The sequence below is a fragment of the Corvus kubaryi genome, unplaced genomic scaffold, assembly GCF_017639235.1.
Source record: "Corvus kubaryi isolate FWS band 111438036 unplaced genomic scaffold, C.kubaryi_AGA036_p1.0 37397, whole genome shotgun sequence".
In the NCBI taxonomy this organism is placed as follows: Eukaryota; Metazoa; Chordata; class Aves; order Passeriformes; family Corvidae; genus Corvus; species Corvus kubaryi.
Genome location: NW_024581136.1, coordinates 1,075,786 through 1,101,281, shown reverse-complemented (window position 1 = coordinate 1,101,281; position 25,496 = coordinate 1,075,786). Strand labels below are relative to the sequence as shown.

The window sequence follows — 25,496 nt, the reverse complement described above, 5'->3', positions numbered from 1 at the left end:
ACATAAAAGCAAGATTCTGAATTACTTTGTAGCCTTTTCCTTGTGTTTTTGTTTGGTTTTTTTTTCTCTCAAGCCTGAAGTGGAAACCATTATTAGCATTTTTTTCTTTTAAGGGACAGGAAAGTTGTATCTTGCAGAAATGTTGGTAAAATGCAGTGATTCAGCCTTGCTGCTTGGGGCAGCTGATGGACTTTGGCAGCTGTGGCTGGTCCCCACTATCATTTCCCAGACTCTTGCGCTAGGAAATGGAGAAGATTTGGGGATAAGCATGTCGCCATCCTCCTGGACTGCTACTGGATGGTGGCCATTAGTTTGTTGTGGCCCAGCATCTGATAACTCATCTGTTCCATTTACTGGGAGCTCTCAGGGAGCTGAGGATTTGTTCAGACTGAAGAAGGATGCCAGAAACCCATCCTAAACTTGACATATAAACCAGATAATAATTTTTGTTCAAGGTAGAACATACATCTTCAGATAATCAGAAAGTTCCTTGCCCATCTTTGGGTTTCACTGTTAAGTACCCTGCTGTAAGGCAGATCTTATATCTTGGAAAAAAGTCTTTTTTCCCAATCTCTAGTATAGGTTTCGCATTAGTAGAGGACTTTGGTGTATAACGGTAATAAATGAATATTTATTTATAGATATATTACTGTGACACACCTTTATTTTCACTTGCAAATGTATGGATTTTTTTGTTTTCATACATTCAGTGAAAACAGCAGAAAATATTATGTAACGATGACAGGGATTGAGAAGTCAACTAATTTCCCCTTTACAATGAGAAAAAGGAACAATTACACTAAACCACGAGACCTTTATGTGAGGCCACATGTATAAAAGCATTGCTGTTCTGTATTTCAGAGTGGATGACCTATTTGGAGCCCCTTGGAAATTGAACAAGTTCTCCTTGTCAACTGGGAGAAAACATGAGCATTACTGGATCTGCAAAAAAAAGCACATTGTTTGCTTTCTAGATTAACAGTAGCTTAACAGCTTGATATGAATCTTCATCTCTTTTTTCAAAATAATAAAAAATTTCATAGTAATCTTTTTGGAACATGCATTCATTATAAGCAACGAGATGCAAGGTCCCAGAAGGGAATCCCAGATCCAAAAATGTTTTTGAACGCCCTTTGTGCTGTTTCTGAAGTGGAAGTCCTTTTCCTTGCTGAACACCACTTGCCTGGATAGTAAGTGGTGTCTGTCAAGAAGCCTCTTGCTCTCTGGGGGTAGTTAATTGCAACACATTTGTTGATGGCTACAAGGATGACAAGATTCACACATCTCCCTAAGGAATAGATGGTTGTTAAGATCAGGCACTATTTGTCTCCCATATCTTTTCCTGTCTTTGAAAAGAGAATTTAGAAGGCAGAACAAGGGCTAAACAGTGTGCAATGATTAAATTGGTCACATACACAGGCCACTTGCTCTGTTTGCAGTGAAATACCAGTAATGCCAGAGCATTAAAAAATACACCAGTAAAGAAAATTGGGACATAAATTATCAGCTGAATGACCTAAGTAGTTTCATCTGGTTTTACGGCACAGTGGCTCACTGCAGCTTCCACCGCATCGTCTGCCAAAGAACTGACATAAAGCAGGTGGATCTAATGCTTGGATACGGGATACTTTCTGTGCTGGGAATAGTCCTTTGTGTGTTTATTTGACCAAAGTCTAGTCAGTGGTTTCAGACTGTGATCTGAACAAGTGTCACTACATGGTGACAGACTTGTAGGGGACCTTTATGTCAGTTGTCACCAAGGAAGTTAATTGCCTCTAAGTTTAAATGAGCTGAATATGAGCTTGCAGTCCCAGGAGGAAATTTTTTAGAGGTTTGCAAGTCAGAAGACTCTGAAAGTGAAGGACCATGAAGCCAACCAAGACAAGCTGTCACCAGGAGGCGCCTGGAGCTGCGATGCAACGATACAAGACAGTAGTCAGAGCTGGAGTCAAGTCACTGAGGACAGCAGGACAAAATTCAAGTTAACATCAGACCCTTTGGAGGGTCTGCACATATGCCTATTCCTACAATAATTGCAAATACTGTAGGTGGTTCCTATTCCCTGTGCCTGAAAACTTCATGGCACTTAACACCTGCCATGCACTACACTTTGTTTATGCCATCACTTGATCTGTGGGTGGCTGTGACTCTTCGCTTTGGTTCATCTTGGACCTCATAAATATACACTTGGGGAACATACAAGAAAACTCTGGAAATTCCTTGGCTGCAAAATAATAGCAAAATGCATCCAAACAGCAGTTACAATTTGCTAAGCATGCAGAGATCTTAATATAGGTTGTAACTCCCGAGAGCAGAGAAGAAGCTCCAGCAACTTGCAATGCAAACCTCAAGAGCAGTGTGATGTAGAGAGGTGAGAAACAGGCAGTGAACACACACAAATTCACAGAAACAATGTGCACAGCCTTCTGGAGTAATTTTGTTTCATGAGGGTTCATGGCCATCTTCTTTTTTAGACATCTGATGACTTGTACTGAGCAAAAAATCACAATCCCTAAAGGAATAAAATACCCACAGATACTGGAGAATAATGAGAAATACATAGGTTGACTAGATTTTCTACGAAAGCAGCAACCTTCCCGGTCACTGTGAAGTCGTGGATACAAATTGGAAACAATTATCAGTGTTATCCAAAGAAAGCCACAGATGGAAGCTGATTTCAGTGGGGATCGAAGAATCTTTGCTTTTAGAGGGAACTTGATTGCAATGTATCGATCAATCGCAATCAGGGTGATGATAAGGATGCTCATAGGCATGTTTGTAAAATAGATGTTTTGTATGGCAAAACACAGCCGGTCTACGGGATGTTTGTACTTGGTAAAATACAGCAGGAAAGGCAGCGTGAAGAGCAGGAAACTGTCTGCGATGATGAGGTTGATCATGTACACCTTGGTCTCGCTCCACCTCTTGAGTTTGCAGCAGAAGACCCAGAAGGCAATTGTGTTCAGTGGGATCCCCAAAGTGAGCACTGGGATGTAGACAACCAACTGAAATAGCACAATGCCACGCTCCACTTCAGTGCAGTTGCTCATGTTGGGCCGTCTCTGCAAGGAGAGAGTGCAGGCATGAGACTGAGCTTGGCGACTGGGCTGGGTCCTGAGGCAGGGCCCCCCTCTCATGGCCCTGCAGCTCCTCGTGTCCCTGCATTGCTTATGTAGGCAGCCTCGGGAGGGGTTCAGTGGCTCATCAGCACCATCAGTCCCTCAGCCATCCAAGTCACACTGTCACTCACTGCCAGCTAAGACAAAAACACAGAGACAGCCCTCTCTTGTAGCTGTTGTAGGGTTAAGCCTGCCTCACCCTCCCTCCAGTCCTGGTAGGAACAGTTTGGGTCACAGCAAGGCAGAATGGTAATTTTTGTGGTCCCTTACCTTCACCTCCACTGTGGTTGTCAGAGCCACTGGCTTTAGGGCAGCCCACACCAGAGCTGGGCAGTGTTCCTCATTTGCCCTCTACAGCCCTTGCTTTGCTGCTGAAGCCACCCCATGGGTTTGCTCTGGGTCTTGCCAGGCCTGAGAACATCCTCAGGGCTTGAGCCCTTCCACCTGTGGGGTAGCTCAGGTGGCTTTGCTCCCAGGGGCAGTGGGAATGCTGCTGCAGGCTGCCCCCGAGCACAAATCCACTCCTCTGCTGGGGAGGAACAGCTCAGCAGGGGTACCACTGGCCCTAGCAGTGAAAGAAGGGAAAGTGAGCACATGTGTCTGATCTCAGCCTTCAAAGGTAGGAAGACAAAATTTTGCCATGTCAGGAAACATGAATCTGAGAACTTAGACTATCTCCTGCTCTTCCGTTAAATATTTCAGGGCATTCGCCACCAGCAAGGAGAATGAATCAGACTGTCTCTGCAGCTCAAAAAGGAAGTGTTTACAATGAGCCAGGCATGGAAAATGCCCAGATTCCTACAATCTGTCACAAATACATTGCCTTATAAGTCAGCAGCTTCTAAACATGTATATGTAATTTGTAGAGAAAATACATGATTGCATGAAGTAAGTGAACTGTTTTTAGTGTCCAAGATTGGGAGACAGATCTGGCAATCCCAGAGCGAAGCACAACACCTGCCCTAACACCAGAACTGGTACAGGAACACTGAACCACAGGTGTACAGTCATTTTTAGGGTGGAATTTATGGAGAAACTAACATACAGCTGGTGCCCTAGTGCTCTTGGGCTTTCAGCCTCATAGGTTTTGGCCACTCTGTGGTTTCAGCCTACCCTGAAGCTGTTCCCCGGCAGCCTGCTGTGGTCACCTTGCAGTGAAAAAGCCACTCTGCCTGCATACCCCTGGCCTGAGGAACAGCTAAGCCCACTGGGCCAGACATCCCAACCCCACTGAGTCCCCCATTTAAGGACAGAGCTGCTGGCACCTCCCAAGGCTGCGTGCTTGGGGCCAGGTGTCCCCACACTTGAGGAGACAGCATGGTAAGAAGCACTAATGGGAAACCGCAGCAAGGGGCAAGGACTCCCCTGAATGGAATGTAGCTGCAGAACAATGAGGCAGAACAGCTGTGAAAGCAGGAGGAAACCAAGGCACCCGCTGCTGACTGACCCACCCTTATGTTGGCTAGCAGGAGCCTTGGCAGGAGGTGAGAAAGCACACCCTGAAGGGCCGAGCTGAGCACACTGCCACGTACCGGTGTGGGGCAATTAAAAGCCTTTACCTGCTCCCTGTGAGGCCGACAGGTGGGTTGGGTCCTCAGAAAGGCTACAGGGTACACGCAGTGTCTCGGCAGGGAAGGAGATCCGTGGCGGCCGCAGGTGTCGGTGCGGGGCACAGCTGTCCCGGGGCCGGCTGCCACAGCCCGGCAGCGCTGCAACCCAGCAATGAACTCGTGCGCTCCACAAGCGCTTCATTTATCATCTGCTTTTCTGGCAGATTCAGAGTCTCTGGTGCCCTCTGTTGTCCCGCTTCCAGCAGCTCAATGCTTCACCGCCAGTTTTTCCACCCAGAGTGCACTCCCCCTCCTCGCCTCACACAAGCCGGCAATTAAAACTTAATATTTTCAGTCGTGGGAAAACAATTTCTGAAATAAAACCCATAATGGTTGCAAATTGCCCTTCTGGCAGCAGAAGGTTCCCCAGGGAGCCCGGCAGGCTGTGCAGCCTCTGGTGCGGTTGCAGAGGGTGCCCCGGGCGGGGACAGTGACCTTTCCGAGGGGGCAATCGGTGCTTGTGCACCCCGTGACAGTGAGCCCAGAGATCCAGCTTGCTGCTCTTCGGTGTCTTTACAAGCAAGGTGACAGATATTTTGGGCTGGCTCCCCCTCTGCACAGCAGCCAGGAGCGTAACACTGCTCATCAGCATCGCTGGGAAGCCAGGGCTGGTAATGACCGTCACTGCCCACCAGGCATGGGCAAGACACACTAGTGTGGCAGTGAGGTGCTGGGACCTTTAGGAACACGGTTAGGAGCATGCCCCAGTGGTATTTCACAGACAGTTTGATGGTTTCGTGCTGTCCACTGGCTACAGCAGTTGCAGTCCCATCTCTGTGAGCCAGCTGACAGGAGCCAAGCTGACTCCCTCAGGATTTGTCCCATTAGTTCTTGTCTTTGGAGCTGTTGTGGTTTGACACTGGCCAAATGCCAGGCACCTACGACAGCTGCTCACTCGCCCTCCCCTGCCACAGCTGGGCAGAGGAGAGGAAAATTTAATGAAAGGTTCCTGAGCCTGAGATAAGGACCAGGAGAAAACACTGCAAGGGCAAAACAGGCTCATCTTACAGATACAAAGTGAGTTTATTACTAACAAAATCAGAGGAGGATAATAAGAAGTAAAATAAGCCCTTAAAAACACCTTTTCTTCCCCCCAACACCTCCCTTCTTCCCACCAACAGTGCAGGGGAGAGGGCATGGGTGTTTTGGTCAGTTTGTCACCTGAGGTTTTCTTCCAGTGCTCAGGGAGAGGAGTCCTTCCCTGTGAGCCCATGGGGTCCCTCCCACGGCAGACAGTTCTCCCTGAACTTCTCCAGCGTGGCTCCAATCTCAGGAGCAGCAGTCCTCCCAAAACTGCTGTGGTGTGGGTCACACTTCCACGGAGTGCAGTACTCCAAGGACAGGCTGCTCCAGCCTGGGAGCAGGGTCCCCTCTCTCCACCGGGTCTCCTACTGGATCACAGCCTCCTCCAGGCATCCACCCCCTCCAGCACGGGCACCTCCCCCAGGCTCTGATCTCTGCATCCCTGAAGATCTCCATGTGCTGCAGGTGGATCTCTGTATCCCCCCTGGATCCCCATGGGCTGCGGGTGGATCTCTGCATCCCTGAGGATCTCCATGGGCTGCAGGGGCACAGCTGCTCCACCATGGTCTCACCAGAGCCTGCAGAGGAATCTCAGCTCCGGCACCTGGAGCACCTTCTCCCTCTCCTTCCCCACTGACCTTGGTGTCTCCCTGTTGTTTCCCTCACATGCTCTCACCTCCTCCTCTTCTCTGGCTAGAAAAACACTGTGTCCCACTTTGCTTTGATTTTCCTCTTAGATATGCTATCACAGAGGTGCTACCATCACCTCTCATTTGCCCAGCCTTGGCCAGCAGCATGTCCATCTTCAGAGCCATCAGGAATTGGCTCTGCCGGACATGGTGGAAGCTTCTAGCAGCCTCTCACAGAAGCCACCTCTGTGGCCCCCTGCTACCAAAAACCAGGCCCTGCAAAACCAACACAGGAGCTCATGGTCTCAGAGATGACAACAGCAGATTGAGTACTAGCTGTGGGCTCACAGAGTACTAGCTGAGGGCAGAGGTAGGTCACAGGGGAAAATGTGTTTGTGGGCAGGAAGGACTCTCCCACACTGTCTGGTGGCATGCTCTCAGAATTGCTGGGGCAGAGCTCAGTGCCATTTTTGAGATTTTTCAGTATTCAGAAAGAAAAAAAGCCCAGTTCTAGGGAGTATTTATCCACTTCCACTCTCCTCTGACTTTTTTAGGTTGCTGGCTCATGGAAAAATACACTTCCCTAAAGGAAATGATAGGGGTGTCAGTATGGGCAGGCTTTGGAAACCCAGCCCCAGCTGGGTTCAGCTGGGGGATGATATTCTGAGCCTGGGCTGTGGTGAACCTGGGGGCTGGCCTGATGCCACAACACAAAACCAGGGAAGAGCAGTGCAAGGGTGGCAAATGCCGAGGCAGCAGTAAAAGAGCCTTCCTGTGGGTGGGAGGGACAGGGACGGCTGCCCTGAGGAGGTGTCTCTGTGCCAGGGCTCAGCAGTGCAGCTGGAGGGGAGCTGGCAGGAGGACCCAGCTCTGAAATCTGGACTTTGTGCCTTTATGGCATTGGACAAGTGTTGCTTTCATCCCAAAAGTGTTCCTTCACACCTATCTGACCTGTTGAGTTGAAGGGCAAGGAGGTCAGGACAGCATAGGCTGTTTTGTAGGGACGTGTACTTAGTACTATGCCAGAACCACCTGAACACCCACCCAACCCAGCCTGCCAAAGGAATAGGATAAATATAAACCAAAGTATTTTAATAATGCAAACAGCCTGAAATACTTAATGAGGTAAAATATGGTATATGCATTTTCACATGTTGGCGAGAAGGATCAATAGATTTTAGCTGCAGAATGAACTAAAACAAGAGGCTCACCTGTCTTCCTGTAAGAGTAACAAGTAGGTGCTGGAGGGTGGAATGGAGGCATGTTAACAGCTAGTGATCACTTTTACACATCTCTGTGACCTATTTGTTTAACAGAAACATAGAGTAGAAATTGTAGTTAGTAATGCTAAACCTAACAAAGAGCTTGCTAGAGAAAAAGAGCAATAGTTATCCCAGCAGCCCTGAAGCTGAAGTATTTCCTCTTGCAGATGTGGGGAGGTGTGGGTTAGGGGGATTTTGTTCCCCTTTTTCCTTTAGCAAGTCTGTATCTGCAAGGGGTGGGTTGCATCTGTTTTTTGAGTGCTGGGTTTGGGCAGTAGAAAGGCTTCATGGAACTCCCTGGTGACAAAGTAGTAGCAGACACTATCGAGGCAGCAGTTGGACGTGGCAACGCACCTCATCACGGAGGAGAAGTTGTTCACGACACGGAGCAGGAAACAGGTAGCTCCAACGCTCTCCATGATGAACCTGGCAAGTACCCCAAGGTAGACTGGCAGGAAACATATTAGAAATACAATCAGATTTGCATAAATAATGTGTACGGCTTTCTGGATTGATTTCTCCTCCGGTGAATTCTTGTTCAGATGTTTCTTGAGGTTCCTGATGACTTCTGTGGAGCAAAAGGTCAAGATTGCTAATGGGAGAGTAAAAACGAAGAAAATGGCCAGGAGGCTGAGAGCAGCAGGCATGGGGGTGTGGGTCTGGAAGCAGAGAGCTTCGTGTCTCTGCCAGAGCTGGACGGTGGCACTGATTATCACCAAGACCCACAGAAGCCCACAGAGGAGGGCAGCCTTTGATGGGGACCTGAAGGTCCTGGCTTTCAAGGGGTGCTTTATGGCAATGTATCGATCAATGGAGATAAATGAAATGATGTAGATGCTCACTAACATGTTGATAAAATACATCGTCTCTACAAACCGGCAGAGCTCCCCTCGGGCTGACTTACTCCAGAGCAGATAAATCATGGAAGGCGAGGTGCAGATGACAGAGAAATCTGCAATGACTAAATTGATTACATACACCCTGGTTTCTGTCCACTTCTTCATCTTGCAGAAAAACACCCAGAAGGCAAGGATATTAAATAGTGCTCCAAAAAAGAAAATGAGGCTATAAAGAGCAAATTCAGTGAGGCGAACATGGTGATGCAGTTCTAGATTTGTGGTGCTGCAGTTGTTGGACACGTTCATTGTCCTGAGTTACAGATGTTGTAAGATGTTCTGAGACCTGAAATGGAAAAAGACATGGTAAGACCTCTTAGTAGCTGTAAGAAAAGCACATATAAGTACATATGTCCTTTGTTAAAAATGTGAATTTGAGCTTTACAGAGCTGTCTTTCTCAGTCAGCCTGTGCCATCCTTTGGCATCCTTTGTCAAGCTCTGTTCATGTTCACTCAGTTTATGAGTATCTCAGGGTACACTTCCAATAGGACATGGCAGACAGTCTTTATTAAACAGGGAAATCTTGAAGTGTGTGAGGGCAGGAGGCAACATGGCACTTAAAAGAGCCCCCATAGGTAGTGTGCACATCCTGTGACAATGGGAACACTAATTCCTTAAGCCAGGCTGTGCAGATGAAGTAAAATTACCCTTAGCTTGGTGTTAAGCTTGGCAGGGATTGCACCAACCAAAACTAAAGCCCAGCACAACCTATGAGCAAAAGCTCTTCTGTCAGTTCTGCTGGCTTTGGATTCAGATTGGGGGTGAAGGGCTGGGAGTGCACAGCAGATGTCAATTGATAGGCATCCTCATGCTCTGGCTCTAATTGGGAAGGTTTCTGAGCCTTTGGACCACCTTGTGAACCTGGAGCTCCTTCTCCAAGCTGAGGAAAACAGCTGAATCTGTGTTCCTGCTTTCCCAAAAGCATGCTAGGAATCGTGAGGGAGAGTGAGGTATGCTGCTCTCCACCTCACCAAGAGGGGAATGGGAGATGGAAGGATTAACTTGATTTTAAGCCCATTTGTTCCAGGAGAGAGTATGAGTCTGCAGATGCAAAGCAGAAAGACACATGTAAAAGAGGGAACACCACTGCAGAACAAGGAGCTCGCTGTTAAGGGCTGTGTTGGATGGCTCCTGCTTCAGGCAGGCATCCAGCCACCCTCAGAAATCCATGGTATAGGTAGTAGCTATTGAGCCTCTGTCACACTGGCTGCAAGATGTTTCGCAAGAGTATTAGTTGTGTGAAGAGTGTGAGCTCATGGGCTGATAAAAATCATCTTTTGTCAGACCCCATCCTGTGCAAAGTGGCTTCATGTGACATGCCCATGGAACAATTCTCTGAACTGGTGATTCTGAGTATCTGTCACTGGATTTCTGCTTGCATCTAGACACACTTCGGAAAAAAAAAAACAACCTTTCAATGTAAAATAAGTTTTTTACCACTCTAACAGGAGAGTGAAGTGGGAAGGGACACCATGTCTGCCTGGTTAAGCAGTTACTTGCCTCCACCAGCAATGCAGACCTTGTGGCCAGTTGGTGAGGGCACTGCCTGCAAATCAGAATTCAGTTCTGAAGTGACTGAAAAATACACAAATAACTCACTTGGTGGGGGGATATGTAAGTGGCTTGGGCAATAGCAGACACTAAGGTGACTGCTGCACAGATCTCTCTCCCAGCTCTTGTATGCTGAGGTCTGGGTTTCCCAGCAGAGGCTTGCTGCTCACTGCCTGTACCCTGGGAGGAAGGCGACACTCTTCCCCTGTGGAAAACCTCTCTCAACTATGGTAAGTAGCAGCAGGGAACTGCCACTGGTTATGGTCACGAACTGCACGAGGCAGAAGTCTGACAGCTGCACTGGTGCCCAGGTTTCTTTCAGCTGCTCTGGGATGCAATGCCAGCAGCAATGCTGGTCTGCAGTGCCAGCAGCAGCCTCTGCAGAGGAACAACACAGGCAAACCACACTGCTGGGCTCTGCAGCATGAGAGGGCTCTGGCCAGTGCTGCCTTTGGAGCTGCAGACCTGGCAACCTGGCCCAATGCAGCTCCCAGCAGCAGGGCTCACAAGTGCTCCAGGCCACAAGGCAGTCCAGAGGCTGGGAGAAGGATGGAGGAAACAAGCAGAGGGTTTAAAGCAGGCCAAAAGCACTGATAGGGGATATTCAACAACAAAAAATCTTTAAAGAGATGCAGCTTGACAAGCTAGCATATCCTGTGGCTGCTGGAAATGCTTAACTGGGGTAGATGAAATGCCTGCAGCATCAGAGGGGCTAGGCAGCAACTTACAGCTGTGACAAAAGGATGGAGACAGCTGTGAAACTTGCTGCTGGAAGACCAGGAATAGACTGGGGCTCAACGGACAAGGTCACCAGTACTGTGCAGAGTGTCCTGCTTGCCCCACCATAGGCTGGGGAGAGCTGGTCAGCAGCTGTCCCCCAGCATAGAAGCTGGTGACCATGTGGGGAGGAAGGCTAGGGCTGGTTTCCTCCAGCAGCTCAAGAAGCAGGAGGCTTCTGCCAGTCCCCAAACAGAGAGGCTGGAGGAAGAGATGGAAGGCAGAGGCTGAAGGTGCAGTGGATGTTGCAGCAGCACTGTGGTGGTTGCATCCCGTGCTTTTCCAGTGGGAAAGCAGCTGTGCTGAAGAGAGAGTCCTACACATAAAATCCTCTTCTTTCCTTCTGGGGGGAGCTCAAAACTGAGCAGGCACCAAGGGCTGAAGGGTGAACATGGTGGGTGAAATGGCTAAGGACAGCATGGGAGCCATGGTGGGCGAGGGAAGGAACCTGGAACTGAGCAGAGGGAGAGCAAGAAGGAAAATGGGGGTGAAGTTGGGTACAGCACAACACCTTCTGCATCAACTGCCCTCAGACTTGCCACCTCCATGGCAACAGCCCTGATTGTCACCAACATTCCTATAAATGGAATGGGCAGCTCTCAGCAAATATTTAATGAAGATGCAGCACAGGTATGAGAATAGACCTGGACAGGGCAGTACTTCCCAGAGGTGTTAATGTACCCACAGCACTGCTGGCAGGCCCTGGGCAGGTGCATGGCCAGAAAGAATGAGCAGGCAAACTGCCCCCGTGGCAGAGGAGACCCAGGGGAGGGCCCTGCCATGGTACTGAAGTGAGGAGCTTTTCCTCTCTGTTTCCAAATAGCATAAAGAAATCTGCAAACTGCCTGCCCCAACTTTGCTGCTGTTGTTCACACCTCTCTCAAATGCAGGGATCTAAGGCACAGCACTTTTTTCTCTTCTTTTTTGAAACTTGTGTTCTTTCAGGTTCATCTATCACTGCCTCCCTTGAAAACTTTAATGTGGTCACCTTAACCATGATCTGCTTTGATAGATGCTGGAAGGGGATCTCTTAGGCAAAAAAAAAATCTCTTAGAATCATTAATTTCCCATGTTGGGATGAATTAACTTCCAGTTCTCAGCTGTTGTGATATTCCAGATAAAGTACCCAGCGAATACCTTGGCTTAAGAACAGAAACTGAAAGGGTCAGAGATCACAACCCACCCCATGGACTCCTGCATCGCAGGGACCTCACTGCCCTGCAGAAATCACACTCAAAGCCTCCTCTGCCTCCCCCCAAGCACAGCAGGACCCTGATTAGCAGTTCACAGCCAGCAAGAGAGGAGGGAACAAAGTGATCTTACCTGCAGATTTAATGTGACAAAGTCAGCAGCAGGTGCCACCCAAGGCAGGGCACGCAGGGTCTGTGCAGCCACACAGCCTGGGCAAGATGAGCGGGGCCAGTCGGTGGGGCTGGAGGACGGGCACAGGCTGCCTGTGCAAGGCAGGTGCCTGGCACCAACAACTCCCTGGTACTTGAGGGTTTCCATAGCACCTCCTCCTCCTGCGTAAGAGCAGATTTCACATCAGTTAGGCTTTGAATGCCAATCTCCTGGCCAAATCAACGGTGGCAATACTTCATGTGAGCTCTAGCGCCTCGGCACTTTCTAAAAGGATGTGTTCCACGGCTAACTGTGATGCTCAGCAACGGGGGATTTGAAATGCTGTGCTGAAGTCTAAGCTAAGTAAAGCCAGGAAGGTGCAATATCTGGTCTGGATCGCCCCATGCAGCTAGAGGTATTCCTGAGTGTTGAGTTGTGCTTGCACAGCTCTGGGCATGGAGGTGGGCACATGGAGCAGCTTGGCAAGTCATGTAGGCTCTCTCTAGGCTGCAGAAAGCCTCCCCAACCCTCCTCAAGTGCTGCACTCAAATGGTCCCTTGGGTTGAGTTTGGTGCCTGGGGCATGGATGGAGCAGGAGAGGGTCATGCTGGGGCCAGCATTAGGACTCTGGCCTGGACTCCTCTTTGAGCACAGGTACAGCCAAACCATCGGAGAGCTTCAGCTGGCAACTAAACCAAGGCCTTGGCATCTCACACGGGTGGCAAAGAGCTTCACTTGTTAAAGTCTGCATTGGCAGAAGTGGAGGGGGCAGACAGAATTGTAAGCCCCAGAGGGCTCAGTGATGGGCTGTTTAATTGGTGTCAGTAATCAGCGTGCTCTAAAGCTAGTGGGGACTGCCTCGCTGCACACTCAGCCTCCGTACCTGGGCAGCTGTTGCACTGCTTTGTTGCAGTGATGCACGTGGTGGTTGGCTGCTCTTCAATTAGCACGATGGGTGCTCTCCTGGCTATGGGAGCTGTGAGAGAAGAGAAGCTGGCTCGAGCTCAGGCTCTCAGGCACTGGTGTGGTGAGTGAAGGATGGCAGGATGCCAGCATGGCCTGCGTGTCCCAGGCTCAGGAGGCACCAGGTGGCACCAAGCAAAGGAAGCACTGCAGCACAGCTGTCAAATGAGGCTGTGCAGGGGAGAGGACCAGGAACAGGATCCTGGAGATAAGACCCACTCGCTCTGCTCCACCACAAGGCTTATGCAGCTTGCAGCCATCCTGTACCCACAGAGATGTGCGTGCTGATCACAGCCCTCAGGAGGCAAACAGGCATCCAAAGTCCTGGGTGTGCCTGTCACAGGAGGAAAAATCAGTGTGTAAGGCAGGAGCCACGTCAAATATCTCTGAACCACATGCTGATAAGACCCTCAGATAGCATCTGGCATTTGTAAGGTGCTGTGGAGGAAGAGGGCAGGGAAGCATGGTGACATGAAATGCTGCAGTGGCTCTTCGGGTCACAGTGTCAAAGAGGGACAGGAGAGTCATTGCAGGTGTTCAGGGGCAGGAAAGACCTGTGTGAAGAGAGCCACAAAGCAAAGGTGGTCAGAGCTGTTTGCCTGTGATGGCTGCAGCTGCATTTGCCAGAGAGGCTGTGAGTTATTTTTGAGTTAGAGCCCACGGTGATGGCCTTGTTCACGATCACTGAGGCTTGAAGGAACCTCTTGAGGTTTCCACCAACCCTTTGCTCAGAGCCATTGTCTGAGGCCATGTCCAGTTTGTTTTTGAATAGTTTGAAGGATATCTCCACACATTCCCTGGGCAACCTGTTCTAGTGCTTGATCATTCTGAGACTGAACTTTTTTTATGTCTAAACAGACTTACCTGTATTTCAGTTTGTGCCTTTTGCCTCTTGCCCTCTCAGCAGTGTCAGGGAGAAGGCAGGAGGCAAAAGGAACAAGCTGAAATATAGGAAAGTCTGTTTAAACATAAAAAAAAGTTTACTCTCTGCCATTAGGTGTTTATACACATGGATCAGATCCTTGAGAGACTTCTCTTCTCCAGGCTGAATAGTCTCAGCTCTTTCAATTTCTCCTCATACAGGAGATATTCCAGTCCCTTACTCATCTTTGTGGCTCTTCCCTACACCTGCCCCAATAAGTCCATGTCTTTCTTGTACTGGGGGCCAGGACTGGACCCAGTGAAAGTGATAGACTGAGATAGTCTCACCAGGGCTAGGCAGAGAGGCAGAGTACACCTCCCTTGAGCTGCTGGCGGTGCTCATTCTCAAGCAGCCCCAGATGCCTCTGCTTCCATGGCACACTGCTGGCTCACAATCAGTTTCATTTCCTCCTGGAGCCCAGGTTCTTCTCTGCCAATCTGCTTTTGCAGCTGGTCAGCCCCAGGCTGTACAGATGTATGGAGTCATTCCTCCTCAGCTGCAGGAATCGTAGGGACTGACTGTCTTGCAGTTCTCTGGATGCTCTTTCCTGCCTTTCCTGAAGGGTGGGTGACATTTGAGGAAGACAGCAGTGCCGAAGGGAAGAGCACACCATGAGTGTCAGCTCACATGCAGACCTGGCTGTAAAAGGTGAGGAGATGAGCAGCAGTGGAAAATTGCTTTGTGCCACCATGATCTGCAGGGGCTGCAGTTGGTGGTGGGGACTAAAAAGTGCCAGTGCCAGAAGATGGAACTCAACCTGTGGAGGAGAGAGGAGGGAAGGAACAGTGCTCCATGGCAGGGAGGGGGAGGGGCAGGTTAGAACAGCTGATTTGGAGGTGGTGACCTAGGAAAGAGCCCCAAAGAGGGGTGTGAACCAGGAGATTGAGGTGGCTGGGGGAGAAGACCATGGATGTGGGACAGGGATGGATACAGGCTGGCCGTACTGTCCAGACTGATGAGCTCCACCACTGGAAGGGGCCAGGGGACACAAAGACATGGCAGTAGAGGACCTCTCTGGGATGGTGGCAGTCAAGCAGCACTGGGGGAAGGTCAGTCTGTGACAGTGGCACCAGCCTGCAGCAGTGTGTAGCCTGGACAGAAGGATTCATTCCCCCATGGAAGACAGGAGCAGGCTGCTCGTGCTGGATCTTCCTGAGCACCTGGCATTTTTCACCTGTCTTCTACCAAATCTCAGTGCTGGAAGATGCTAAACTGATCCAGATTATATCTGTTTGTGTTTTGCTAAAATACGGTACACTAAGTAGGACTAAACAAAGTGGGTTTGGTTGTGGTGTGAAACAGGGGCAACGCCTTCATGGGATGCTGCAAACCTTTACAAGCCAGCCTGGGCAACCTTTGAAGGTACCACCTTTTCCATGACAGCAAGGCAAAAGCACTCTTAAACTTGGTTTGGGTTCCCCTTCCCCTATTCCCCTTCCCCTGCCTCAATCATGAACATCTCCTTCCTACATAATCAGTTTGAAAGGTCACTTTGTTATGCAATCCTCTGGGTTTGGAAGGACTTCGCCTTCATTAATATTCCAGATTCAAAGCTTAATTTATTTACAGTTTACGTTCATATGTCCAAGAAGGAGGAAAACAGAGATGGGCTAAGGATGGCAGTGTTTGTAGAGCCAGCCATGCTTTATTCAGGGTGGGCTACAGCAGTACCCCACTCGTACAATGCTGTACAAATACATCCCACAGGTGCCCCTGCTTGGAGTGAATTTTATGTATGACCAGCACATACTGGACCAAATCCTTGGTGCTCTTCAGGCTGCCCTCCAGCCTATCCAGCCTCGTTACATTGATGCTATAGACTCACATCACTGATTTCCTGAGATGAAAAACTCCTTTTGCTCTCTCTCTCTCCCTCTCTAAGAATCATTTTGTTTCTGGGTGCCCTGTGCTTGAGTGGAGGTAACTAAAGTTTCAAGAGCTCCATGAGATTTTTTTTCATCACTTTCCCTCAACCACAAGACACTCAAAAAAAAAAAAAAAAAAAAAAGGGTTTGCTAATGGGAAGCAACAGAGGAGAGTGGAAGTAGGTCTGGTAATTGTAACCCATGCTCTGACCTTGTCTAATCTCAGGAAAGCAAATCAATTTATCCTTGGCTTTCACCAGAAGTCTGTAATTTGCCTGTAGTTATCCTCCCCATTTCTGCATTTGGTCAGAGGCACTTTCAGCCTGGGAGGAGCATCACTCCAGCAGTGTAGTACGTACGAGTGTTAGAGGCTTTTGCTTATACCTTTGGGCTTTGCCTCTAGGACTGCTTTGTTCTTAGTCTTCTAAGCATTACTAGCATAGATTAGGCTGAAATGTGTATATACTGGTTTCCTGAAATAAAAGTGTTCCTAAAACTCACTGGACTCATCACCCTTCTTCCTCCTGCTCATTTTTCCACTTGTCTTCTAAACCCCATTGCATTTTGTTTTTCGTAAGTGTGGATAAGAACGAGCAGCTTAGCTCAGAGGTTTTTCCCCTTCAGAAGTGTCTCCATTGCCCCATGTGGGGGGCATTTTCTACAGGACACACCCCCAGCCCTTGCCTCTGCATCCAGCCCTGCAAAGGGGGGGCCTGGCACCACTGCTGCTGTCCCCTTGTCCCCAGAGCAGGGGGTGGCTGCCAGCACACCCCCAGCCTTCCTGGGTGCTGAGGTGGCTGGTGGCTCCAGCACAGCACTGCTCACGGGGTGAGCAGACCTGGAGCACCACAGGCACACACCATGGCATAGGGAAAGAGCCCAGAGCTAATGATGCAGGGCCATTTTCTCATCTTCAGCCACCCCTCAGGGTCCCACGGCCTCAAGTGTTCCTGCCTTTATGAACATACCCTGCCACCCAGACCAAATACATTATTAAAGTGGGAAAACTTCCGCTGCAGGAGGCAGGAAAATCATCAGAGGGTCTGCAGAGGTACGAGGAGGAAGAGTGCTCCATAAACATCCACTTTTCAGAAAGAAAACTATCCCATCATTTAAGAACTAGAAATAACCTGGCAAAGGAGAGGTGATAAATTCGATTCAAATGTGTGTCACTTCATTTGGAAAGGTGATGATGAATCTGTACCAAAAAGATGTTGTTACACCAGACTTACTTCCATTTCCTGAAACTGAAAGCAAATTTAGAAATACATTTTAATAATAACTTCAAAAAATAGAAATTTAGGAATAGCTCGTTCACCCTTTGATTCAGTATTTCCAGAAGGCAAACGAGCTAACTGACTAGAAAGGGAGGTTTTGCAGAGAATAATCATGCCAAGGAATTACATTTTGATTTCTTCTTCATTACTGCAACCCACCCTTTTACTGAAACGCACCCTTTTTTTTCTGCTGGAGAGATGGGCCACACAAAGAAAGGCCACAGAGCAGCACGAACAAGCAAAATTCAGTGTGGCAGGCTGGTGAGAGATACGGTGATGATGGCTGATAAAGCATCTGTGTCACAGCATAGCACGTGGCACTGCTTGCACACAGCCACTGCTGCCTGGCAGGGCTTGGGCTGGGCTCCTCAGCAGCCAAGGGGAGGTGGAAACCTGGAACAGAGTGTTTAGTGGAGGGTCCCTGAAGGACTTGGGCACAAGCTTTACCTCTCCTGCATGAACACTACACCACATGAGCACTGCAAGCACCTGTCCCAGTTCCGGTGAAGATCGATGTCTCACCAAGGATTAAGTGGCTGAATACTTGTTCCCTACCAGAGATACACAAGATCTGTCAATAGCTCCAAAGCACTGGGGACAGAGGCCAATCAGCTAATGATGACAAATGGGTTTTGCTTTCCTGTGCTTGCTACTGAGCATCAACATCATGACATTGTGCTATCGGAATAGCAGCACTTAAAGCAAATGACCCCACCTTGATCCTGCTGGATCTGGTCTGTGCAGTTATTGAAAATGTAATATGTCAGTGATGGGATTGCTTGGTAACCATTGCAGGGCTGCCTTGTAGAGTAAAACAGTAAGTTGGTCATGTTTGCTTTGCTTTTCAGGCCAGGGAAGCATATAAGCATATCTATAAATGTTAACCTTTCCCCTTTGCAGGGCTGTGCTGACACACTGTGCTCAGAGTATAAAACACAAGAGCAAGGAACGTGAACTTGGCTGAAAAACACATCTGTGAGATGTGCATTTTTCTCACTTGCACAGACACGAAGCAGGGAATATGTGGTTTGGTAAGGTCAGCTCCAGCCTCAGACACTGGAATTTAATTTTGAGCTTGGACATCTTGGCTTTCAGCATCTCACAGTTAAAATACATGTAAAGCTGTGCACCCCCAGAGAGCCACTGATTTACACGGAGGCATTTTCATTCCTCCTTAATCAGTCTGTTATCCAACCACTCATCAGTGGTAAGAAATTGACATAGCACAACACTTACAACCCCCTGGCCTCGTGCCATAGACAGCCTTTTGCCCAGAACCTTGACAACATTGACAGCTCTGCCAGCAAACACAGGCTTTCCATGGGCCTCCCACTTCCAGACCTCCCTGTTGTCTAGAAAATAAAAACCAAAACTGGGTGGGAAAATTGGCCAAAAAAGACCCCATGTGGTGGCGGTGGCTGCTCCCCTTCCCAGCACTGAGCAAGCAGGGGCTGTGCAGGACAGTGAGCTCAGGGCATCAGAGAGCACATGAGGAGGGAAAAACAAGAACCCCATAAAGTTGTGCTGGACCCCATTTAACTGCAAAGTTCATTTGGTGGCTGGGTCTGTGTCTGCTTTGCTCCATTACTTTTCTCCTGTTTGACAGCCTTTCATCACAGCTTCTGACTCAGAAAAGCAGCAAATTTTCCCCCAGCTCCTTTGCGCAAATATCTGACCACAGTGCATATTCCAGATGTCACTGATACGGCCCTGAGCCTGCACATAAACAACCGTGCACCTCTTCGTGCCTGTTTAGGGCAGGGCTTCCCTTGGTGCTAGACAGTGACATCTAGACCTGCCCAAGTTTTGTGGCTGCAATAGTGACAGTAGCCCATTTACCCTTATTTGGGTCCCTGCCCTTTACCTCTCCCTAGCTTTAATGGCTGAAATACTTTCAATGCTTTAAAATACTCATTTATTGCAGTAGTGGTTCTTCTGGAGAAGAGAAGACCTCCTGTGGGAGGTTGGTCCTTAAGAAGCAACACAGGTATCTCCTGACCTGCTTATCTAGCAGAACACTGAAGCACAGTGACATGATCAACTTGTCCAGTTGCTTCCAGAGCCCTGAGGTGGGTTGAAGGGCTGTGCCCCTGTCCCAGCACACCAGTGCTACCCATCTGAGAGAGGACATTTTGGGGTTACTTGCTGGGAGTCTCCATCTGCTGTCCCTGTCACTGCTGCTGCACACAGAGCAGGCCCTGAGAAATCCCCACCTGAAACATGAGGCTTCTGAGCAAATCTGCTGCTGGTGCTGCCTGAAATGCACTGTCCAAACTCACCCTCTAATGCAATGCCTTACAGAGAGCAGGCTGTGACCCCTTGGGTCACGCTGAGCAGGAACTTCTGGGGACACGTATGCTGCTCTAAGTTGCTGATGCAACTTCAGGCTATTGCTTCATCCCAACAGCCCCTAAAATATGCATTATTTCTTCCACTGCATCAGTATCTTTTTGGCATTTCGATTGAGATGTCAGTCACTCTACTCACCACGGCCTTGAGCACAGTATGGTGTATCCCACTCTCATCTGGTAGTTCTCCTTTCCTCCCTGAAGTAAAGATCAAGGAAAAATCAGCCTCTTCCGCTGGTATTACCAGAAGGTATAAGACACAAATGAGATGTGATGTTTATTTTTTGCCTCCTAGACGCCTCGGTTTAAAAACTTGCAGGCACAGGAAGTAACCCTCTGTGACTTACTTTCTTTAAATTTTAAAGCAATTTCCCAGTTTGCTACAAGGTGACAGTCTCTCGGTTTATTGAAGTTCTGGGGTGCCTAAACACAGTTCCTATTAATGTGCCCATAATCCTTCATCCCACAGGAAGGAGGACATTGATCCTGGATGGCTGTGAGCACACACCTGCCCACCTCAGCCCGGTGAACCTGTGTGTGTTCAGGGAGATCACCACCAGCCACACAGAGGGAATTTCCTTCCTGTCCCCTGTGTTGAGGGGCTGGAGCAGTGCATAAACTGGGGTGAGGATAAAAGGGGGCTCTGGGCACAGCAGGATGGGGAGCTGGGCCAGGCACCTCCAGCACCCACCCTGCCCCAAAGCCTTCCTCATACCCACACCTCTGTGAGCTGCTGCCCCACAGCTGCATTCTGGTCCCTCTCACACTAACATAAACCCAGAGCGACAATTTATCAGCCAGACAGACATAGATCCTCAAATAGAAATACCCAGGACCAGTAAATCCAAGCAAAACCATGTCCTCTCAGGGAAAGAAGCAGGGAGCAAGGAAGAAATTATTTGCTCATCTTGCTTATGTGAAACCAATCATGGTTCCTCCTTTCTCTTCCATTAAGTTACACTAATTTCACTGTAAACCTTTTGTCACAGGAAATCTCTGCTTGATTTGCTTTCCTGATTGCAGATCACTGTGTTACTTTTCCTCTAAACAGTGATCAATCTCTATTTTGCTTGCAGCCAATTTGCAGTAGCTCTGACAGGACTTAATACTATTTTTCTTATCACCCTGCTGGATGCTGTTAACACCTGAGGTAAGCAGAAGGTTATCGTCAGGGGAAAATGGTGTCTGAACTAGGTGTCTAAAGGTCATTTTTTAACTTTGTATCATCATTTCCAGATAAGACAGTCTGTAAGCGCAAGAACTTGTACCCACTCAAAAATTCAGATTAGCCCCACATTGTGTGGGCAGATCCTCATGACAGTGATATTTCCTTTTGACATTTGAGCACTTGCAGCTCTCACGACCTCAAGCCCCTCTCTAGGGAAAGATTCCTCCCATCCCTGGAAGGGACACAGGACCCTGTTCCAGGGCAGGAGCACCTGAAGTCCTAAACCTGATCCAGGCTGCTTTTAGGTGCTACACCTACATAGTAAAAGTAATTCCTGCCTGAAACAACTTGGGGTTTAAAATTGCCAGTTCTGAAGACACTGGCATCACCATGGTAAGCCAAAACACAGCGCAAGCAGCCCTCCCTGTGAGCAGTGCTGGAATATCTGCTGGGCAGTGTTCCTGCTGAAGCTCAGCTCTGGTACCTTCAGTTAAAGTGCCTGCTGACACCAGTGTTAAATTTGGCTGGGGAAACTGATGCTCAAATTATTTTTAACTTTGAGAGAGCCAAAGAGAGGAAACAGGCTCATTTGTGGTGTTAAGGTCTGTCTGGCAGACAGCCCCTCAATACCACAAGAATCAGGTATGGATAACACCAAGCTGTAGTATAATTCAGGCTTCTATTTCAACCATTTGAGCTGGTTATTTCTGAGAGCAGCAAGTGTGACATCTCAAATTCAGGCTGCTCTGGTGGCATCAGGACCCACAGTGCAGCAGGGACCTGGGATGTCATTTACACAGACCTGCTGGAGGACGTTTTAAATACTTGCAGCTGGACAAAACAAAGTTAAACAGCAGGTCCAGAATTATTCTTGGGGTGTGGCTGTGCATAGCTGAGTGCCCCAGGACACCCTGGTTGTTCATCACCTACCCCATAACCTTTGCTGTGGCACTTGTGCACCCTTCAAAGGGGACAGGGGCAGCTGACACCAGGTTCACCCAGGTTTTGCAGCCAGGAGAGCAAAGAGGTGAGTGGGTAGTCTGGGAACCTACTAAATGGCCTTGTGTAACTGGCAGCAGGGAGGTATTTTAGGGAGTCACTCCACAGACAGTGCCTCCCGAGCTCCAAGCACTGTCCTGCCAGGAGCCAGCGCTGTGCTGCTCTCAGGGCACCAGGGCACCCATGGCTGTGGCAGCAGGGCACATGAATGTGCACCAGCAGCATCTGATGGCTCAGAGATTCCCCCTGTATTTGTCCTTGCCCAGTTCTGGAAAAAAAAAAAAATTCTGGAAATGTCTGTAACATGCAGAGCACAGGGACCTCTCTGCTATTAGCACATCCCAGGAGCTTTAATAGGCCTTGAAAAAAGAGATTGAGGAGAAGTCATTAAGCTTTTTCTTTGTTTCCACAGCTTATTATCTACCTTCTTCTTTGACAGCCTCTTTTGTGGTTCAGCATAGGGCAAACAGTGCAACAAACTGCTGTAAATGCCAGAACCTCCCTGCACTTTGCTGCTGGGGCTGCCTCAAATGCAGGCTTGCTGCACGGGCTGGGGGCTGCCAGCTTCTGAGAGGGGAGCAGTGACACCTCCTGCATCCCAAAGCACATCCAGCTGGCACTGCCGAGAGGGAGCGGTGGCTAAACAGCAACTGGAGTCCTGCTGGGGCACTGGGGGAGGGGACAGAGAGGGGGATGTTCGACGGCCTCGTGCGAGGAAGGCTGGCGGTACAGCAGAAATTGTTTTGGAACTGAACCATGATTTTTCCACTCCTGTACTGAACAACCAGGCACATAAGAAGAAAAACAAGAAAAAAACCCCAACAAAAACCCCAGGAGAAAATAAGATTTAACTGTTTTAACCCTTGAGACAACAACATTTCTGAACAGATGTGTCAGTGACCAATTTCCTAGGATACATTCCTCACAGCAGGGCATCCTAAGGATCCCTTTCATATCACAGCTCTTCTGTAGCCTTTGAGCTCTGCTTCAGGAGCTTTACCTGCCATGCTCCCACCTGCCTGAGCCACAGGGAGTGGGAAGAGGCCAGTGACTCCAACTAGCCAAAGCCCTTCCCTTATTGCCCTGGAGATTTTTGCACAGGGAACACCCTGTTTCTGTACCAGGTTGTCTTTCAGACAGACATTACTGACTTTAACATCTCAAGCAACAAATTTATTTTGCTTTTTCTTTGTCTTTTTGGTGTCTATTTGCCCCCAGTGCTAAATTAAATTCTCTTTTAAGGTTTGATGTCCATCATGTTTAATTTCCAGGTTCCCTGAGACACACATTACTCCCCACACTCCTTCCCTGGCATGGAGGAGCACTCAGATCTCCTGGCTCAATAAGGACCACAGTGCTGTGTTCACCTGTTCCACCACACCCCATCTTTTGGGGAAGCTGAAAGGCTGGAGAGGAGCACAGACTACAGGTCTGCACTAATAAACAGCACAAGAACAACATTTTGCAGAGAGATCTGAAACCCTGTGTCAGCGGAGTGATCCAGGCTGGTAGAGCCAGTACATCTCTGAGACACTTAGGGGCTTACAGCCCTACAACCACGTGATGATTTATAAAGATCTTTTTTAATAAAAGAATCTTTAAGAAATAAAAAATACAGCCCCAAAACTTAAAACAAGCATAAGAAGGACTATGTAGAAAATCCTGTTCCAAGCCTGCCATTTATAGCAAAGAGTAGCAATTGCTCCCATGGGATTTAATCACACAATCATTAAACTCATTAGCTGATAGATTTTATTTTGGCAACTAAAGATAAGATACCAGCAGAGACTACAACAGAAAAAAAAAAAAAAGATAATATCAAACCACCCTTCACACATCTCAAATGTTCAATTACAAGCAGTTAGAAGAGTGGCTTTTGGAGGACTTAGGCTGATCTGCCAGCACAATCATATCTTCATTACCCTCTCTGGCCAACCCCAAAGAGCGGAGGGCAAGAAATCCTGTGCAGTAATTGGCATTATGGAGTCCAGGAATCCAGGACAAGGTAAATTACTGGTAAGGAGGCTTTATTGTGCATGTTCCTGGCAGACAGGCATGTGCAGCTCTGGCAGTGGTCATCCTGGTAGGTGTTACCATTCCTGACCCAGCACAGCGGGGCTGAGCACTGCAGGTGGTGGCCAGAACCTGCACCTGCTTGGTTGGCCCCTACCAGGGTTTTGCAAGTAAGGATGGACAAGGCCAGAGAGCACCCCAACCTTCCCAACACACATCCCAAAGAACCAGGGAGCTGCCTCCAAATCCACACAGATCATGCAGTGCAATGCCAGGGAAACACCCAGAAAGCAGTCGGAGTTCTGAGCCTTTGGGGAAATTACACTGATTTCTGAGAGCAGCAAGAGGAGCTGGCAGTGGGAAGCAGAGCTGTCACATCCTTTGTGACAGATAACCCAAGTTTAAGTCAAAACCAACCAGAGTTTTGCTTCTACAGAATTTTCCAGTCCTTTTCCTGCAATAGTCAATCCTCTGTGATTAATTACACCCTGATTTACTGAGATCAGAACAGATGGGACCAGAGAGAGCCATGTACAGAATAATAATCATTATTCACATAAGGCTCTTTCTTCATGTAAACTGTAACTTTTCAAATGCTGGCAAAGGGAGTTCTTTGCATTAACACAATTTCTCTGGCTGTAATTAGTCCTGTAGGAGGATTATTACTTCTCTTATCATTAGTAAGAGAGAAAAGATAATTTGCTACAACGCTCTTGACTTCAGTGCCATTGGTGGCTGTGGCTGCTGTTCAGGGCCATTGGGAATCACTGCAAGGGTCTCACTCGCCCCTTCAAGCCAACACCACAAGCCACGAGATCCTCCCTGCAGGACTTGCTGTGTGGTGTTGTGTTAAATAGCTAAAACAGCAGTGCAGGAGGTTACTCTGGGTTTGCTCCAGCCAGCCCCTCCACCCCCCCATGCTGCACACACTCCAGCACAAAGCCCCGTGCAGCCACCTACACCCCACCAGTGCATCCCCCTGACAGCTCTCCACACGCTGGGTGAAATTTATTAAACGTCTCCACAGTCTATTAAACGACACAAAAATTCCAGCCAGCGCCCCACGCAGCACAGGCCGGATTTCCACATCAGGACAAGGGATTTACAGGACAGCACAGCCCAGAGAGTGGTGCAAACCAGGAGGAATTATCTGCGTCTCTGTCCTGCCCCTTTCCAGCCATTATCAAAATATTTGTGTAGGAGATGTGTTTGGATACTGGATAGCTGGACGCTGATACTCGATAACCAGCAGAGAGGCACAGCAGCAAAGCTGCCGGCACCGAGTCCAGCTGCGGATGCCGCATTTTAGCGCTGCAGTGCCGCCACTCCTGCGGCCACCGACAGAAACGCCACCTCCGTGGGTGGCCGGCATCGTGCCCTCGGACCCGCCACAAAGCCCCGGGGCTTGCCCGTTCTGCTGGCACGCCAAGCCCTGCCCTTGGCTCCCCGGGCTGTGGCCACACGCCAGGACAGCCGGCGCTGGGCAGCGCACGGCCCCGGCACGTGGGTGCTGCCCACACCACGGCAAACACGGGCAACACCCAGCCTGGCAAGGAATTTACCCAGCCCCGTGGGTGAGCTGGGGCGCCAAAAGAAAGCCCTTGGACAAGACAGTTATCTGGCACAGCCCGGCACAGGGCTGCTCTGGGAAAGCCAAGGCGACACGAGGGACAGGCCACCCTCTGCCCGGCTGGTCCCAGACACGGCCTGAGGCCACGTCTCATGGGCATCG

At 49.0% G+C, this 25,496-nt stretch overlaps 2 protein-coding genes across 3 annotated transcripts; both read right to left on the bottom strand.

Annotated features, from left to right (window-relative positions):
• Nucleotides 1-609: 609 nt before the first annotated feature.
• LOC121671178 (G-protein coupled receptor 35-like) lies at nucleotides 610-5,198 on the bottom strand. 2 transcript variants are annotated; one of them, XM_042042424.1, is made up of 3 exons: nucleotides 4,679-5,198; nucleotides 3,390-3,684; nucleotides 610-3,062 (listed from the first exon to the last, which is right to left on the bottom strand). In XM_042042424.1, exon 3 carries the CDS (start codon nucleotides 3,048-3,050, stop codon nucleotides 2,115-2,117), a length of 936 nt encoding a protein of 311 aa, XP_041898358.1. In that variant the 5' UTR covers nucleotides 3,051-3,062; nucleotides 3,390-3,684; nucleotides 4,679-5,198; the 3' UTR covers nucleotides 610-2,114. The 2 variants fall into 2 exon arrangements, with proteins under 2 accessions (XP_041898358.1, XP_041898357.1); XM_042042423.1 differs by lacking the exon at nucleotides 3,390-3,684 and having other exon boundaries at nucleotides 4,679-5,191.
• Nucleotides 5,199-7,502: 2,304 nt separating this feature from the next.
• On the bottom strand, nucleotides 7,503-8,797 carry LOC121671219 (G-protein coupled receptor 35-like; the record flags this gene model as incomplete). Its single annotated transcript, XM_042042501.1, has 1 exon — nucleotides 7,503-8,797. A coding segment is annotated over one exon (942 nt), but the record flags the coding sequence as incomplete, so codon positions are not given.
• Nucleotides 8,798-25,496: the final 16,699 nt, after the last annotated feature.

Excerpts from the sequence above, each read along its gene's own strand:
- LOC121671178 (XM_042042424.1), bottom strand. The coding sequence starts at position 3,050 with ATGAGCAACTGCACTGAAGTGGAGCGTGGCATTGTGCTATTTCAGTTG.